This window comes from Chlorocebus sabaeus, chromosome 5 (assembly GCF_047675955.1).
Source record: "Chlorocebus sabaeus isolate Y175 chromosome 5, mChlSab1.0.hap1, whole genome shotgun sequence".
Classification (NCBI taxonomy): domain Eukaryota; kingdom Metazoa; phylum Chordata; class Mammalia; order Primates; family Cercopithecidae; genus Chlorocebus; species Chlorocebus sabaeus.
In genome coordinates this window covers 4,834,549-4,851,867 of record NC_132908.1, presented here as the reverse complement: position 1 = coordinate 4,851,867, position 17,319 = coordinate 4,834,549, and the positions used below count along the sequence as shown (strand labels likewise).

Here is a 17,319-nt window from a genome sequence, read left to right as displayed (position 1 = left end):
TCATGCCTCAGCCTCCCCAGAGCTGGGATTACAGGTGCGTGCCACCACTCCTGGTTTTTTTTTTTTTTTTTTGAGACAGAGTCTCGCTCTGTCACCCAGGCTGGAGTGCAGTGGCATGATCTCGGCTCACTAAAACCTCCATCCCCTGGGTTCAAGCAATTCTCCTGCCTCAGCCTCCCAAGTAGCTGGGATTACGTGTGTGCACTACCACATCCGGCTAATTTTGGTATTTTTAGTAGAAATGGGGTTTCACCATGTTGGCCAGGCTAGTCTCGAACTCCTGACCTCAAGTGATCAGACCGCCTTAGCCTTCCAAAGTGTTGGGATACTGCGCCAGACCTTCTAGTCAGGTTTTTTTTTTTTTTTTTTTTTTGAGACAGGGTCTTGCTTTCACCCAGTGCGGTAGTGTGATCACGGCTCACTGCAACCTTGACCTCTCAGGCTCAAGCAATCCTCCCACCTCAGCCACCTCAGCTTTCTGAGTAGCTGGAACTTCAGGCATGTGCCATCATGCCCAGCTAATTTCTACATTACTTTGCAGAGATGGAGTTTCACTATGTTGCCCAGGCTAGTCTTGAACTCCTGTGGTCAAGTGATCCTCATGTCTCTGACTCCCAAAGTGCTGGGATTACAGGTGTGAGCCACTATGCCAGTCCAAGAAAATACATTTTTTAATCTCAGGAAAAAAAGGTTAATCCTTCTAACCAAAAATACCCTCCAAACAGCACACCTGTGAATAAGACCGACTGATCACTTGGCACTGAGACATACTGCTAGAAACTTCACAACATAGGGCCGGGCGCGGTGGCTCCAGCCTGTAATCCCAGCACTTTGGGAGGCCAAGATGGGTGGACCACGAGGTCAGGAGATTGAGACCATCCTGGCTAACATGGTGAAACCCCGTCTCTACTAAAAAATACAAAAAACTAGCCGGGCAAGGTGGCGGGCGCCTGTAGTCCCAGCTACTCGGGAGGCTGAGGCAGGAGAATGGCGTAAACCCGGGAGGCAGAGCTTGCAGTGAGCTGAGATCTGGCCACTACACTCCAGCCTGGGCAGCAGAGCAAGACTCCGTCTCAAAAGAAAAAAAAAAAAAAAAGACACTTCACAACATGATCTCATTCCACGCTCAGACAGCTGTGAGCCAATTATCAGCCTCATCCCCATTTCACCAAGAGCCACTCTAGAGACCAGAATGCTGCCAGTGTGGGGCCTACTTACCTTTTCCTCAGAGCCTAGCATAGCGCAAAGGTAGACATAGGTGCTTAAAAATGCTTTTCACCTAGGCGGTACTCAAATACCATATGATTCTATCTACATACAATACAAAAACACAGCCGGGTGCCGTGGCTCATGCCTATAATCCCAACACTTTGGGAGGCAGAGGTGGGTAGATCACTTGAGGTCAAGAGTTCTCAAGACCAGCCTGGCCACCAACATGGTGAAACCTCATCTCTACTACAAATACCAAAAAAAAAAAAAAAAAAATTAGCCAGATGTGATCCCAGATGTGATCCCTGTAATCCCAGCTACTCGGGAGGCTAAGGCAGAAGAACCACTTGAACTTGGGAGGCGGAGGTTGCAGTGAGCCAAGATTGCACCACCGCACTGCAGCCTGGGTGACAGGGTAAGAGTTGGTCTCAAAAAAGAAAAAAAAAAAAAAGAGAGAGCGGCCAGACCCTTGGCTCATGCCTGTAATCCCGGCACTTTGGGAAGCCAAGGTGGGTGGATCTTCACAAGGTCAGGAGATCGAGACCATCCTGGCTAACACGTTGTAACGCCGTCTCTACTAAACACACAAAAAAATTAGCCAGGCATGGTGGTGGACGCCTGCTGTCCCAGCTACTCGGGAGGCTGAGGCAGGAGAATGGTGTGAACACAGGAGGCAGAGGTTGCAGTGAGCCAAGATCACGCCACTGCACTTCAGCCTGGGCGACAGAGCGAGACTCCACCTCAAAAAACAAACAAACAAACAAAAAAACCCCCACAAATCTAAGCTGATCTAAGCTGTTAGAAATCAGGGCAGTGGTTGCCCATTAGTATTGGGATAGTCTTCTGGCAGGGCAGAAGGAGGGTTTCTGGGGTCATGATAAATATATGTTGTGACCTACATGCAGATTACATGGGTGCACTGAGTTCATGAAAATCCATCAAGTTGTGGCTAGGTGCAGTGGCTCATGTTTGTAATCTCAGCACTTTGGGAGGCCAAGGCAGGCAGATCACTTGAGAACAGCAGTTTGAGACCAGCCTGGCCAACACAGTGAAATGCCATCTCTACCAAAAATACAGAAATTAGCTGGGTATGGTGGCGTGCACCTGTAATCCCAGCTACTCAGGAGGTTGGGGCAGAAGAATCACTTGAACCCAGGAGGTGGAGGTTACAGTGAGCCGAGATCGCGCCATTGCACTCCAGCCTGGGCGACAGGGCAAGACTCAGTCAAAAAAACAAGAAAAAAACAACAAAAAAAAGCAGTCTACGTGTTTTCTTGTCTGCCCCATACTAGGCAGACAGCAAGACTCTCTTGGAAGAGAAAAATGTCCAGCATGAAATTCTAACACTGGAACTGTCAGGGACTGGTTTCATTTACACATAACGTTTACAACCTTGACAGAGAAAAATGCACTGTTTTTAAAATTTATGTTAATTAGTTATAATTCAAATTGGCCTCTCCCTTTGCGCACAGAGGTAAGAGAAGCAAACCTTGTGCTTGCCTTGAGTGACAGGATCTTGGAGCAGCCAAAACCTCAGTAAATCTTGCTTCCCCACTATGGAAGCCCCACATGCACGCACTGATCCCCGTGCATTAAACCTGCAGTGCCTCTGGGAACAAAGGGGTGTACCTTGTCTCCAGGCTGAAGGCCTTTTACCTTCCCTCGGATATTCTTCACCAGCTCTGGGTAGAAGAACTCTGGGCAGCGTTTGTGATCTGGTTCAAAGAGGGTGAGTGTAATCCGAACAGCTGCTGCGGCCGGCTCACAGTCCTGATGCTGTTCTGCTCCCCCAGCCTCCTCCTTCCGGGACTTCTTCAAAAATGCAGGATTCAGGGAACCTGGGAGAGAGGTGAACTGGACCCTGTGGGGCTCCGACATGGCTACCAACAAGTCTTAGCGGGTGTCACTGCATGGCTTCTGTTAACATTGAAAAGAAGGGCCAGGTCAAACGAAGATGATAAAATAGTTTACCTGTCTAATTAAAGAGATTTAAGTTTAAGAGAATTTCGTTGTCAAGAAAACTCCACTGTTATACTTTGTCATTTATTGCTTTTTTTTCTGCTTAAATACTCATCCTCAAATTTTTTCATAATCATTCAGAGACAGTCACTGCTTAGCACACTTCCAGTCTTTTTTTCTATGTATCTATACCCTAGATCCTCGACCTAAAAGAACGCATGCTAACAGAGCCTTAGACCTCCACATTGTAAAGACTACTAAAATATTAATTGTTTTCCACTTAATTTGTCTAACACTTATTTTTTCTGGCTGAGAATAACCTTTAAGGACTCTTTATTTTCATCACCAGCGGCTTCCTATCATTGGGAGCCAATCTTCACAGGGACAAAGCTTTTATCAGCTAAACAAAAGATACTGCCTACCCCAGGATAGTAAAGAACCAGTGACTCAGGAGGGTGTGGCTAGGCTCACTTCCTAACAAAGTTACACACTCCTGCCCTGTGCACCACTCTCACACCCAAATACTGGCCTTGGCAAAATAAATTATCACATGCCAAAGACCTTCAAAATCACTAGGGAATGGTCAAAATAGATTTTGAATACAGAATTCCAAATGTTCACAGAATATGAATACGCTAATACATGCCATACATGTTTTCTGCTTACTTCATATATAATTTTGTGTCCTGCTTTTTAAAAGAGTTCATATTCTAGTGTGAACTTTCTACCGTACCAATAAAAAGAGATATTTATTGCCGCCTTGTTTATACAAGAAAAATGATGGAAGCAACCAAAATGACAATCAAATGACAATCAATCAGGGAATGGGTGAATAAACTGCGACTTTCTTACTGACTTGTAAGAGCTCTTGATATTATACATAAATTATTACATATTATAGACATACAACACCTGTCATATCTCTTATAACTGCTTTTTCTTGTTTTGTTATTTGTTGTTTAATGTTGATTAGAGTGAGGTATGATGAAATAAATGTTAACTTTTTTTTTCTGAGATAGGGTCCCGCTGTTATATCCAGGCTGGAGAGCAGTGGCCCCATCACAGCCACAACCTCCCAGGCTCAAGCAAACTTCTCAGCACTTCAATCTCTGGAGTAGCTGGGACTACAGGTATACAACACCACGACTGGCTAATTTTTTCTATTTTTTATAGAGATGCTGACCCACTATGTTGCCCAGGCTGGTCTTAAGTTCACAACCTCAAGCAACCGTCCTTCCAAGGAAATGATAACTTCGTATGCAGTCAAAACTATAGGCTCTTTTCCTTTGAGACTCCTCCCATTTCCTGTATGCCTAGAATGTTCATCTCCAACCAGATCTTACAGAAGAACTTGTGTATATAGGTTTGTTTTTTGAGACAAAGTCTCACTCTGTTGCCCAGACTGGAATAAAGTGACTCAATCTCAGCTCACTGCAACTCAACCCCCCAGGCTAAAGCGATCCTCCTACCTCAGCCTCCCTAGGAGTTGGAACTATAGGCATGCTAATTTTGGTATTTTTTGTAGGGACGTTGTTTTGCCATGTTGTCCAGACTGGTTTTGAACTCCCGGGCTCAGGCGATCCTCCTGCCTTGGCCTCCCAAAGTGATGGGATCACGGGTGTGAGCCACTGAGCCCAGCCTACATGGTCATTTATAGATATTTTTTCACATTTACTTCATTAACCCCAGATGAATTTGCTGATAAAGTATGAGGATAGGCTGTAAGTTAGTTTCTTCCAGTATCAATCACTAAACTATCCTTCCTTCCCGTGCTGATTTGGCATATATTGCAAAGCAACATCGCAGGTATCTAAGGCCTGTTTCTGAAGTCCATCTGTATATTAATATAGTATTTAGAGATTCTTTAACCAGTATTGCACTGTTTTGAAAAGTTTTATGATAGATTTTAATACTGCATAGTTAAAGCTCATGTTTATTATCCTTCTTTATAAATAATACTTTGCCATTCCAGCCTATGTATTATTTTGGCAGGTTTCCAAAAAACTCACTGTATTTTGGTTGTAAATGAATCACAAACCTGAGTTAATTCAGGAAAATTAGCATACATCCATATACATGTAAACGTATTTGTATATATCCAATACTCATTTATCAAATTATGATCATAAAATTGCAACATAACATCAGATAAAGGAACAAAATATCTGCAAATGAAGAGTTAAAATAATTCTAATCAGGCAGCAAAACGATTAGCAGTAAAACAGGTTGGTGCTGCAAAAGACCATCTCCCAACCTGTACTAAGATGTTAAAGGAGATTTCCCTAAAAGAAACCTCCAAGGCCCTCAGGATATCTGTGATGCACTGGGTTGTGGAAATAAATCCCAGCTGAAGGTTTACAGATTCCCCCACCGACAGAACCAGAACTGTCTCACTATAAGAAGGGAATCAGCAGGTTAACCAATGGGATGTAGGAAGGTCATCCTGGAAGTGGCAACCAGGTCCTACTCTCCTTGTCCAGGCAGTAAACACATAACCTTATCTCAGTCCAAGTCTGAGAGACTGCAGCTTCAATCCTAGATGGCAAAACTGCTCCTTTCAGTTGCTTAAGTGACTCTCCAAGTCCAAGAAGGTAAAAAATAGGACTACAGGATAAAGTGAGTCAAACTTGTAGTCTATTAACACTTAGATTTTGCATTGTTTTATAATCACTATAATGTTCTGCTGTTACTAAGCCACTTGAAACATTTAAGAGAATCCGATACCTTAAACAATGGTATGTTCGATTTACAACCATAATTCAAAATGCTTAAGAAAACATAATTAAGTTCAAACATGTTTGAATGTTTAAAAAAAACTGACTTACATTGACGTGTTTATTAGACTTACAAGAGTTGCCTAAGTCCTTGGAAAGATTTTAGTTTAGTTTTTTTTTTTTTTTTTTTTGAGACAGCTGCCTCACTCCTGTTGCCCAGGCTGGAGTGCAGTGGCCCCATGAGAGCTCACTGCAGCCTCAACTTCCCGGACCCAGGTGATTCTCCTATCCCAGGCTCCCAAGTAGCTGGGACTACAGGCACTCACCACCGCGCCCGGCTTTTTTTTTTTTTTTTTTTTTTTTTGAGACGGAGTCTTGCTCTGTAGCCCCGGTTGGACTGCAGTGGCCGGATCTCAGCTCACTGCAAGCTCCGCCTCCCGGGTTTACGCCATTCTCCTGCCTCAGCCTCCGGAGTAGCTGGGACTACAGGCGCCCGCCACCTCGCCCGGCTAGTTTTTTGTATTTTTAGTAGAGACGGGTTTTCACCGTGTTAGCCAGGATGGTCTCGATCTCCTGACCTCGTGATCCGCCCGTCTCGGCCTCCCAAAGTGCTGGGATTACAGGCTTGAGCCACCGCGCCCGGCCTTTTTTTTTTCTATCTTAAGTAGACACAGGGTTTTGTCATGTTGCCCAGGTTGGTGTCAATTGCCTGGACACAAGCAATTTGTCAACCTTGGCCTCCCAAAGATTTTACTACTAAGTTCATCTCTTTAGAAGTTTGAAGTATTTGAATTATAAATATAAAGCTTTAAGTTCAGTTTAAAACATTTAAGATAATTTAATTAACTTCGTGATTTAATTAACTTTGTAAAAAGAGTTGGGAATTTAATCTGTTAAACTGGCGCCTGAATTGAACCTTTGTCAAAGATCAAGTTTTTTTTTAAATAAATGTTCTTATATTTGTAAATAAAACAAGATTTGTGAGTAATACTTAAAAGGCGTAAAAATAGCCAAGTTTTAAAATACTCAACTTTAGCCCAACACAGTGACTCACGCCTGTAATCTCAACACTTTGGGAAGTCAAGGTGGGAGGACTGCTTGAGCCCAAGAGTTCAAGACCAGCCTGGGCAACACAGTGAGACCATCTCTACAAGAAATACAAAAACTAGCTGGGTGTGGTGGCGTGCACACGTGATCCCAGCTCCTCAGGAGGCTAAGGTGGGAAGATCCCTCCAGCCAAGGAGATCAAGGCTGAAGTGTGCGGTGATTGTGCCACTGTACTCAACCCTGGGTAACAGTAAGACTGTGTCTCAAATAGCAGTAATTACTAATAAATATTCAACTTTAATGAGTTGAACACTATTTTAAGTACAGAATTATACACATAGAACCATCTCTCTCAAGGCTAGGTGCAGTGGCTCACTTCCCGAAATCCCAGCACTTTGGGAGGCTAAGGCAGGATGATCGCTGGAGCCTAGGAGTTTAAGACCAGCCAGGGCAACATGGTGAGACTTCTCCACAAAAAATTTTTTAAAAATTAGCCAAGTAGGCCAGGTGCAGTGGCTCACACCTGTAATCCCAGCACTTTGGGAGGCCGAGGTGGGCGGATCACAAGGTCAGGAAATTGAGACTATCCTGGCTAACACAGTGAAACCCCGTCTCTACTAAAAATACAAAAAACTTAGCCAGGCATGGTGGCGGGCGCCTGTAGTCCCAGCTACTCCGGAGGCTGAGGCAGGAGAATGGCGTGAACCCGGAAGGCAGAGGTTGCAGTGAGCCGAGATTGCACCACTGCACTCCAGCCTGGGCGAAAGAGCAAGACTCGGTCTCAAACAAAAAAAAAAAAAAAAAATTGCCAGGTATAGTGACACACCCCTGTAGTCTCAGCTACTAAGGCTGAGGTGGGAGGATGGCTTGAGCCTGGGAAGGTCGAGGTTGTAGTAAGTTGTGACCCTGCCACTGCACTCCAGCCTGAGCGACAAGAGTGAAACTCCGTCCCAAAAAAAAAAAAAAAAAAAAGGATCCCCCTTTAAAAACCTCAGTTGGTGTTATTGAGAAAATACTAGCCTTCCTTGTCCGTTGATTATTCTCAGGAATTTTATGTTTTTTCTTACCGTGCATATATATCCTTTTAAACATATTTTCAAACTGGTTATTGATGAAACAGAAAAACTAAATTGTGTATTCCAACTTATAATGAGTACCCTTCCTGAATTCTTATTTTAATGGCTTTTTTTTTCCCCAAAAAGAGGCAGACCTATCATCCATGGAAATAAGAATTGTCTTCCCTTTTCCAAAAATTGCATTTCTTATTTTTGTTTCCTGTCTTATTGCACTGGCTAGAACTTTCAGGATATTGGGCAATACATTCATATCATCTAATAGTGGCAGAAATGTACCATGTTTCTGACGTTAACGGGAATGCCTCTAGGTTTTGGTGCAATGTTGATTAAAGATTTTTTTTTTTCGTGGGGGGCCAAGTCTCGCTCTGTCGCCAGGCTGGAGTGCAGTGACATAATCTGAGCTCACTGCAACCTCCGCTTCCTGGCTTAAGCGATTCTCCTGCCTCAGCCTCCCGAGTAGCTGGGACTACGGGCATGTACCACCATGCCCGGCTAATTTTGTATTTTTAGTAGAGACGGGATTGACCGTGTTGGCCAGGCTGGTCTCTGAACTGCTGATCTCAGGTGGTCCGCCCGCCTCGTCCTCCCAAAACGCTGGGATTACAGGCTTATGCCACCATGCCCAGCCAAGATTCACATTTTTAATTAAGTTATTAAAACATCCTTCAATTCCTTACAAAGTAAGAATTTTTAAACAGGAACATGTTATTTTTATCAAATTATTCCCTGGTATCTTAAATACGCTTTCAAGATCATTTTGTCTTAAAAATACACACACAGTAAAATGACAGTTCATGAACTTAATTCTTGGTACTTCAGGGAAACTGATCTCCCAAAAAAAATCAGGCTGCAGGACGACCCAGTACGCTAAACACCGACTTGCAACCGAAACCTCTAACCACCAAAATGCCTTGGGGAAAAGCGTGGGGACCCGCCACCTTTTCCAGCAGGCTGGAACTCAACAAGAGCCCGACACCAAGTCTAAGTCATTCCTTGACACTGTGGAGTCTGTGATCAGGACTGGGATCTTTTGCAAAACTGTGTTTCTACCTGGTCTGCTGAAGTTTGGGCCGGCGCTGCGCTCAACCGCAGCTAACACTTCCCACTTCATGGTTCAGTTTTCAAGTGTCCAAACTACGCCCGGCATCTGTCTTCCTGTTGTCACAACTTTTTCAGAAGTGCCAAACTACGGCAAGGCTAACGGGAGAGCCCGGACCCGACAAAGACACGCACCTTTGTCCCCAGAGCCGACGCGGGCCGCAGACGTCCCCCCGCGGCGGTCCTCATGCCGGTCCCCGGGCGGCGGCGCAGCTAGCGGTCGGCTCCCGAGCCGTGGCTCCCCGCGGGCGGGCGGCCCGCGCCTCGGCCCATGACCGGGTCCCCGCGCCCAGGGGAGCCTGGTGTGCCGCGCCGCGCGCCGGCCCAGGAGGAAGCGAAGAAATGCCAACTCGACGTCCGCACAGCCACTCTGAGGACACCAAGGGGTTGGGGGAGCAGCCTCCGGGCGCCCCGGGAGAACTTGCGGCGCGGGACCACGCGCTCAGACGGCGCCTCCGAAAGCGGCCGTCGGGAGGAGCGCTCCAAAGAACACGGGCGGCAGGAGCAGACGGGCGCGGACACCAGGGCCTCCCGGTCTGCGGCCAAGAGGAGTAGCCGGGCGCTGGAGCCCAGACCCGGCGGAAGCTGAGTTCCAGGCCGCGCTGAGCTCCGTCACGGCAGCTCACGGGCGCAGCGACGGGGCCGACCAGCGCCTCGGGCTCGGGAATGGCCCCGGGGCCCGCGCAGGACCAACGGCCGCAACGGAAGCGCCGAGAGGGGAGGAGCGCGGAGTCCAAGGCCCGGGGGCGGGGCGGGCCGTGAGGCCGGCTCCCTCTCGCGCTCAGCCGGTCGCACCGTCGCCGCCGCCGCCGCCGCCTCAGACCGCGGACGCTTCGTTGTCACGAGCCGGAGGGAGGGGGAAAGAGCCGGGAGTCTCTGCGCTTCGGCGCGCGGAGACCGCGGCGCTCGCGTCACGTGCCGCTCGACCGGCCAATGATCCCCGACAGGCGCGGTGACGTCAGAGCAGCGGCGTGGCCGATGACAGCCGGCCCCCATCACGTGGTCGGACCCACTCCAATGGGCGGCGCCGAGGCGACCTGCTTGTTCCCGGCGGCCCGTGCGTCGGCGGTGGTTGGGTGGTAAGATGGCGGCTGTGAGTCTGCGGCTCGGCGACTTGGTGTGGTGAGTCCGGGCGGCCGGGCCAACCGAGACGCGCCGGGGAGCTGCCCGCCAGGGTGCGGGGTTCGCTGCCGGCCCCGGAGTTGCCTTTCTGTGCGCTCCAGGTCGCGGAGAGAGGGAAAGAGAAGGTGCCGGCGCTTCCGAGCGGCGCCGGGCGGAAGGGGCAGTCCAGTCCCGGGGGACCGAGGCCGAGGGTGGCCACGGCGGGCACCGGCTTTGATCCCCGAGGCCGCCCGGGAGGGTTCTGCACTCGGGGCCCAGATACTGGCGGCCCTTGTGAAAGGACCCGCCAGTGCCGCGAGGCTTCCTTGGACGACGGGTTCCCGGGGTCTTGCTGGGGCTTCCCAGAAAGCAGAAGCGCTTGGGACCGGACCTGCGAGTCCATCTCGCCGGTGCCATTTGGTCAAAGCCCAGGTTGCGATGCAGCCGACCTGTGCGGGCGGCTCAGCCGGGATTGTCTAAACCGGACTCCTGGCGTTGCCCCGCGAAGAAACGGCGGGGTAGTTCTTTACAACCAATGGCTTGGCAGTGACCAGTGCAGGCTTGGGTGCCTCCCGCGTTCTGCTTCTCTGTCCCAGACGACCGCCCGAACCAAGGCTGATTGTCGCCGCCTCCCTCGAGCTGCATAGCTTGTTTCTCCACCCAGAGAAAGGCTTCCATTAGCATTTGTCAAAGCCAGGCAGGTCTCCTGTTGAATTAAACCAGACTTAGGGAGGGAAAGTCTGTGTTTACAGAGGAAGCTGTCCTCCCACCCCCGTCGTTAAGAAGCTCCAGACAAGTGACTTTTGACAGTTGTGTTGTTTTGTATTCCTTGTCAACAGAAGAATGGTTACACGTTGTGCACATAAGTATACAATTTTGCATTTTGCTTCTGAGGGTCTTGGGCCCAGCTGTGGAAGCTTTTGTTCCGGCATTTGAGGATGCCAGCAGAGATTGAGGAAAATAAATTGCATACTGAGTGGGTTGAAGGAGATGGGCTGACTTTTCCAGGTCGAGTGTTAACTCTGTGTGTTTTCTCTAGGGGGAAACTCGGCCGGTATCCTCCTTGGCCAGGAAAGGTGAGTGTCTTGCTGCTAAAGGAAGATATCTGAAGTTGGGTTTGAGGAGGTGGAGAATGTAAGATGCATTCCTCTCAGTTTCTAGTATTGAGTTAAACTGGGCCCATTCAGATGGCACTTAGAATTTTTTTTCTCCTAGTATCAGTTATTTTTTAAAAGGCAATGCAGTATATTCCAGATCATTAAATCTGCTCTAAACGCTTATTTCTTGATTTAGAGGAGGTTTATGAAGTTTCTTTTTTAACCCCGGAAATAATTCTAATCTGAATTTAGCTTTATGCTTAAATGTAACAAAAGGAGAAGAAAATATAAATTATCCAGGAAGAGAAGTCTAAATGTAGGTTAGTGAAAAGCCAAAGTATTTTTGTCCCAACTAAGTTTAAATCTTCTTTCCATGTTACCATATGTGCTACTCCAGTGCCTCTTTGCAGAAGTTGGCATTCCAGATTTTGCATGAGGTGATCCATCATTGCCTTCCAAATGTTGTGTTTTTATATTCTTGCTTGGAGCCCAGGAAGTGTCTTTAGATGGTCTCTTTGCAATATGGTGTTTTCTGTGCCTCAGTTGTCCTTTGTTTTCACTATGTCCTGTCTCAACTCTTCCTGCACAGAAAGTATTTCAAAGAGTGTCCTCTGCTTTTTTTCAGTAATGATGGGGTCACATTGGGGCGGGGCAGGTTGGTGGGGGGCACGAGATGTTGTTGATCTTAGTTTTAACTGCTTGTAAAACAGGGCCACTACAGTGAAAGGGATATTGTGTCTACTGAGCACTGTGCTACATGTTAAATATTGGGAACTTCTAGAATATCTACACATTTCCACAAATCTCTAGAAAAATGGGAGATTTAGACAAGTACTAGGCCTTGGGTTCTGTTTTGTATATAAATACATTTATTTGTAAGTCATTTTAATTTACTTTTTTCTTACCAGCGTAGAGCTGTGTAGAGCAATGTGGAGCCACTAGAGAGTGGGCTGCTGTGTTGCCAGCCAACCTTTTTCCCCCTTTTATCCTCCAGATTGTTAATCCACCAAAGGACTTGAAGAAACCTCGTGGAAAGAAATGCTTCTTTGTGAAATTTTTTGGAACAGAAGATCAGTGAGTAGTATTCACCAGGAGTCTCCCTTTACCTTTCTTTCTGTGTTACCTGGAGTCTGAGCTGCTTTGAAAATATTCTAAGGATCCTTAGTTCAGTCTTCTTATAATGTATAGTACTGGCATCTCTTTCTGGCTTCATAACTAAATAAAGGTGCAATTTCTTACAGAAATTGCCCTAGACAACTGTCCTAGGCCTATAACTAAGTCAGGGAAGAACTAGGTTCATTTACCTTCTAAATGTAATAATCACATCGAAGTAGTTTCTCACATGTTTCTTTACCCAACTCCAAAGGCAGTTCCTTTTTGTTTTTGAGACAGGGACTTACTCTGTCACCCAACCTGGAGTGCAGAGGCACAGTCTCAGCTCAGCACAACCTCTGCCTCCCCAACTCAAGCAGTCCTCTCACCTCAGCCTCCCGAATAGCTGGGACCACAAGTGTGCACCACCATGCCCAGCTGATTTTTTGTAGAGGGGGTTTTACCGTGTTGCCCAGGATGATCTGGAACTCCTGGACTCAAGCAATCCACCTGCCTTGGCCTCCCAAAGTGCTGGATTATAGGCATGAACCACCACGCCCAGCTGGCAGTTATTTTTATAAAGGCCATGTTCAGTTCTCTTTTAATGCTATATATCATTGTGGTTCATGCATGAGGTATGCGGTGAAAACTAAAATTGTATTTACCTTAATAAAAGTAATTGTTCAGTCCTGTTCTCATTTGTAAAACTAAGTGATTTGTTCTGACATTATTATAGTAAGTCTTTTTGCTGGATCTGTCCTAAGTTGGGGAAACCAGGACCATTAATCTGAGACTCTTTGACCATATAGCATGTTGCAGTGAGGGGAAGAACGTGTATTAACTTGAGTTACTAGTGATTTGTTTAGCTTTCTCATCACTATGTCAAGTTGCTTACCTGGGTCTAGCTAGATGGTTTGACCTTTTTTTTTTGAGATGGAGTTTCACTCTGTCACCCAGGCTGGAGTGGAATGGCGTGATCTCAGCTCACTGCAACCTCCACCTCTCGGGTTCAAGCAATTCTCGTGCCTGAGCCTCCTGAGTAGCTGGGACTACAGGTGCCCACCACCACGCCTGGCTAATTTTTTTGTATTTTTAGTAGAGACAGTGTTTCACCACATTGGCCAGGCTGGTCTCAAACTCCTGCCTGACCTCAAGTCATCTGCCCCCCCGACCCCCAGCCTCCCAAAGTTCTGGGATTACAGGCGACAGCCACCGTGCCCAGCCGATTTGATTTCTTTAAGTAGTTGTATTTCTGTTATTCTTACAGGAAAATACAGTATTAGACTTAAAAAAAAGTCTGGCTTCTCTGGTAAATTTAATTCTGATGGTTAAAGTATTTCTTCTTAGAAAGCAATATATTATAAACAGTGTTCTTCACTCATCCAGGAGTTTATATGTCAGAGTGCTCTTCCTGGTTTCATGTTTACAGATATAGCCAGCCCCAGTTCTCTATCACAAGCCAGCTTAGCAGCCTGTGGTGGCAGTATTTCAAGGAGATCGCTGGCCTGAAGCTGTGGAGCCAGAGCTTCTGGAAGAGGGAATGTTCTTATAATTCCATGGATTTAAAAAAGAAGATTTAGCCGGGCATGGTGCCTCAGGCCTGTAATCCCAGTACTTTGGGAGGCCAAGGTGGGTGGATCACTGGAGATCATGAGTTCGAGACCATCCTGGCCAACATAGCAAAACCCCATTTCTACAGAGAATACAAAAATTAGCTAGGAGTGGTGGTGTGTGCCTGTAATCCCAGCTACTTGGGAGGCTGAGGCTCGAGAATCACTTGAACCCAGGAAGCAGAGATGGATCGGGACACTGCACTCCAGCATGGGTGACAGAGCGAGACTCCGTCTCAAAAAAAAAAAAAAAAAAAAAAAAAAAAAAAAAAGATTATGTGCACAATGAATGATGGCAGATAATTATTTATTCTAGGCTGGGCACAGTGGCTCATGCCTGTAATCCCAGCACTTTGGGAGGCCAAGACAGGAGGATTGCTAGAGCCCAGGAGCTGGAGACCAGCCTGGGCAACATAGCAAGACCTTGTCTCTACTTAAAAAAAAAAAAAAAAAAAATTTTCTTTTTCTTTTTTAATAGCCAGGCATGGTGGCACACTAGTGTAGTCCCAGGTATGCAGAAGGCTAAGGCAGGAGGATTGCTTGAGCCCAGGAGGTCAAAACTGCAGTGAGCCATGATCACAACATTGCACTCCAGTCTGGGTGACAGAGCTAGACCCTGTCTCAAAAAGAAAAAGAATTCTAGAAGAGGGAGAGATCAGTGGAGAGCCATGAGATCCAAGAAGACTGACTGAAGAGATGGGATTTGAATCCAGCTCTGGAAGATACGTAGAATCCGGATGGACGAGGACTGTAGGGGCATTTCAGGCAGTGGAGATGCTGTGAACAATTGGCATTAAGCTGGGTGTTATGGAAAGGGAGAGGCTCCCTGCCTGAGGTAAGTTGTGCTTGGGAATAACAGAGGCAGTATGGTTGGCTCAAACTTCATTAGCTAAACCAATAATTACACAAGTCTGAAACAAAAATGGGAACTCAGTCTCATTATAGGGAGCCTAGCCTGAAAGCTATTGTTTCCTTATTTGTTTGTTTGTTGTTTTTGGTTTTTGTTTTTTTTGAGACAGGCTGGAGTGCAGTAGCACAGACATGGCTCACTGCATCCTTGACTTCCCAGGCTAAGGCAATCCTCCCGCCTCAGCAGTCCGAGTAGCTGGGACCACCGGTGTGCACCACCATGCCCTGCTACATTTTTTACTTTTTTTTTTTTTTTTTTGGAGAGACAGGTTCTCAACGTCTTTCCCAGGCTGGTCTCAAACTCCTGGGTTCAAGTGATCCTCCCGCTGTGGCCTCCCGAAGTACTGGGATTACGGGCGTGAGCTACAACGCCGAGCCCCGATGTGTGTATATATATATATTTTTTTTCTTTTTAATGCTAAAAGGCTAGATTAATAAGCTGTGATCCTTGTTTATAACAAGTGCTAGAAATAGGACACAGAAAATTGGAGTTGAGTTAATTTCAGAGCTTAACCAGGCAAACAGGTGAAGCCAGTGGTGATGTGCTTGCTGAAGACAAAAATAGCCTTATAGTGGTGGTGGTGATGATATAATTTCTAACTGACTAAGGTTCTTTGAATGGTTGTAAACAAGTGGGATACAAAGCAACTGCTAAATGCAATATTTTTAACCTTTTAAACTCCTTCGATAGAGTTACACATTTTAAAAAACTATAAAAATGAAGTCACTGTGGTACTGGTGTTATCTTTTTTGGGTAGACAGTGAACTTAGAGAAAGGAAATGAAGGGGAAAGATGTACAGTACTTCTCTAAAGGAGGAACACTTCCTTAGCGATCAGTGCTGGGGTGTGTTAATGTGTTTTTCTATTAAGGTAAGATCTCCAGATTGGCTGCTGATAGCAGATTACTTTGGGGGAAAGAGCTCTGGATTGGTTACCGGCCTAATGTGCATTCAGGTACCAGTTCTACCTTGCTCCCTGATCTGGGCAAGCTATTTCACCTTTCTGAGCCTCTGTGTCCTCCACATAAGGGGATGATACCCCCTACCTCATGGTTAGGAAGGAAAAGTAGTATCACTTGTGTAGAATGTGGCTTGCCATACAGCAGGTATTAGCAGACATTGGGCCAGGATGCCTTTAAGTATGGAAAACAGAGAGATGGAGACTCTCACTATGAGACAGAGAGAGAGAGAGAGCGCGTGTGTGTGTGTTTGAAAAGAAAGGAATATGAGAGTTGGAAGTTCCTAAAGGATGTCAGCCAGGTATGCTCTTTTTACCAAAAAGGCTTTGAGTACAAAATCATGCATGATTCCACCTTGATGTAAAACTGTACTGTGCCTCATCAGGAATACTCTGTGTACTTCAGATCATGCTTCCAAAGGGATCTGTTAGAACTGGCCAAGATCCCGAAAAGGGAACTGAGTCAGACAAAAGAGCAGGACTCTTAAATGTGGAGAAGCAAAGACTGAAGGAAGCACAGGATCAGGATGTAGGAAACAGCCAATGGCCTGGAGGATTTTGGCGATGGGCACTGCAAGTAGATTGTGGTGTGACTGCGTTAGGACCAGTGTGAGGAGCACTGGATGAAATGGGCGTTTAAGAGGTGGTATAGACAGGTATTGCAAGGGGATTTTTTAGGGATGAGAACTTGTGAAGACAAAGTCGTAAGTGGCTCCTGTAGAAGCTGGACTGCGCCTCACCCCAGAGGTGAACCCCAGAGGCAGAGCTTGCAGTAAGCCAAGATCGTGCCACTGCACTGCAGCCTGGGCAACAGAGTGAGACTCAGTCTGAAAAAAAAAGAGGCCGGGCGCAGCGGCTCACGCCTGTAATCCCAGCACTTTGGGAGGCTGAGGCGGGCAGATCACGTGGTCAGGAGATGGAGACCATCCTGGCTAACGCTGTGAAACCCCGTCTCTACCAAAAATACAAAAAAAAATTAGCCGGGCGCGGTGGCAGGCACCTGTAGTCCCAGCTACTTGGGAGGCTGAGGCAGGAGAATGGCGTGAACCCAGGAGGCAGAGCTTGCAGTGAGCTGAGATTGTGCCACTGCACTCCAGCCTGGGCAACAGAGCGAGACTCCATCTCAAAAAAAAGAAAGAAAGGAAAGTTTCATCAGTGGCTATAAATGATAGTGGAATGGAGGGAGTGTTCATTTAAATTACAAGTGCTCAGAAGCCACCAGAAACCAACCATTTCAACAGATTGTGGACAAACAATGGAGAGGCTGCAAGTACCTACCCGCGAGTTTCCATGGCAGTCTTCACCTCCAGTCCTCACAGCAGCCCTTTCAGGAAGTGCACGGGGTCATCTTTCTGGTTTTATTTTTTCACAGATGAGGAAACTGAGAGACCAGTGGTACTTTTTCCATCAAGCCACATCTAAAGTGGACAGTTCTCACTGGATGTGAGG

The 17,319-nt window shown here is 46.7% G+C and overlaps 2 protein-coding genes across 11 annotated transcripts in view; one reads left to right on the top strand and one right to left on the bottom strand.

Annotated features, from left to right (window-relative positions):
• Window positions 1-10,010, bottom strand: part of UBN1 (ubinuclein 1) — a 37,155-nt gene extending 27,145 nt beyond the window's left edge. For 2 of the 5 annotated variants that reach the window (XM_007984668.3, XM_007984686.3), the window contains exons 1-2: window positions 9,239-10,010; window positions 2,839-3,126 (exon numbers count right to left, since the gene is read on the bottom strand). In XM_007984668.3, the coding sequence (XP_007982859.3) occupies window positions 2,839-3,087 (249 nt within the window). In that variant the 5' untranslated portion in view covers window positions 3,088-3,126; window positions 9,239-10,010. The other 3 variants (XM_007984676.3, XM_007984693.3, XM_037989876.2) reach the window with 2 other exon arrangements.
• A 123-nt stretch (window positions 10,011-10,133) lies between these two features.
• GLYR1 (glyoxylate reductase 1 homolog) overlaps window positions 10,134-17,319 on the top strand; it is a 45,899-nt gene continuing 38,713 nt past the window's right edge. For 5 of the 6 annotated variants that reach the window (XR_005237724.2, XM_037989882.2, XM_037989881.2 and 2 more), the window contains exons 1-3: window positions 10,134-10,225; window positions 11,244-11,280; window positions 12,296-12,375. Coding sequence is in view for 4 of the 6 variants with exons in the window: in XM_037989882.2 (XP_037845810.1) it covers window positions 10,188-10,225; window positions 11,244-11,280; window positions 12,296-12,375 (155 nt within the window). In the remaining 2 variants the exon portion in view is untranslated. The remainder of the gene's footprint in view (window positions 10,226-11,243; window positions 11,281-12,295; window positions 12,376-17,319) is intronic. The other variant, XR_005237723.2, reaches the window with a different exon arrangement.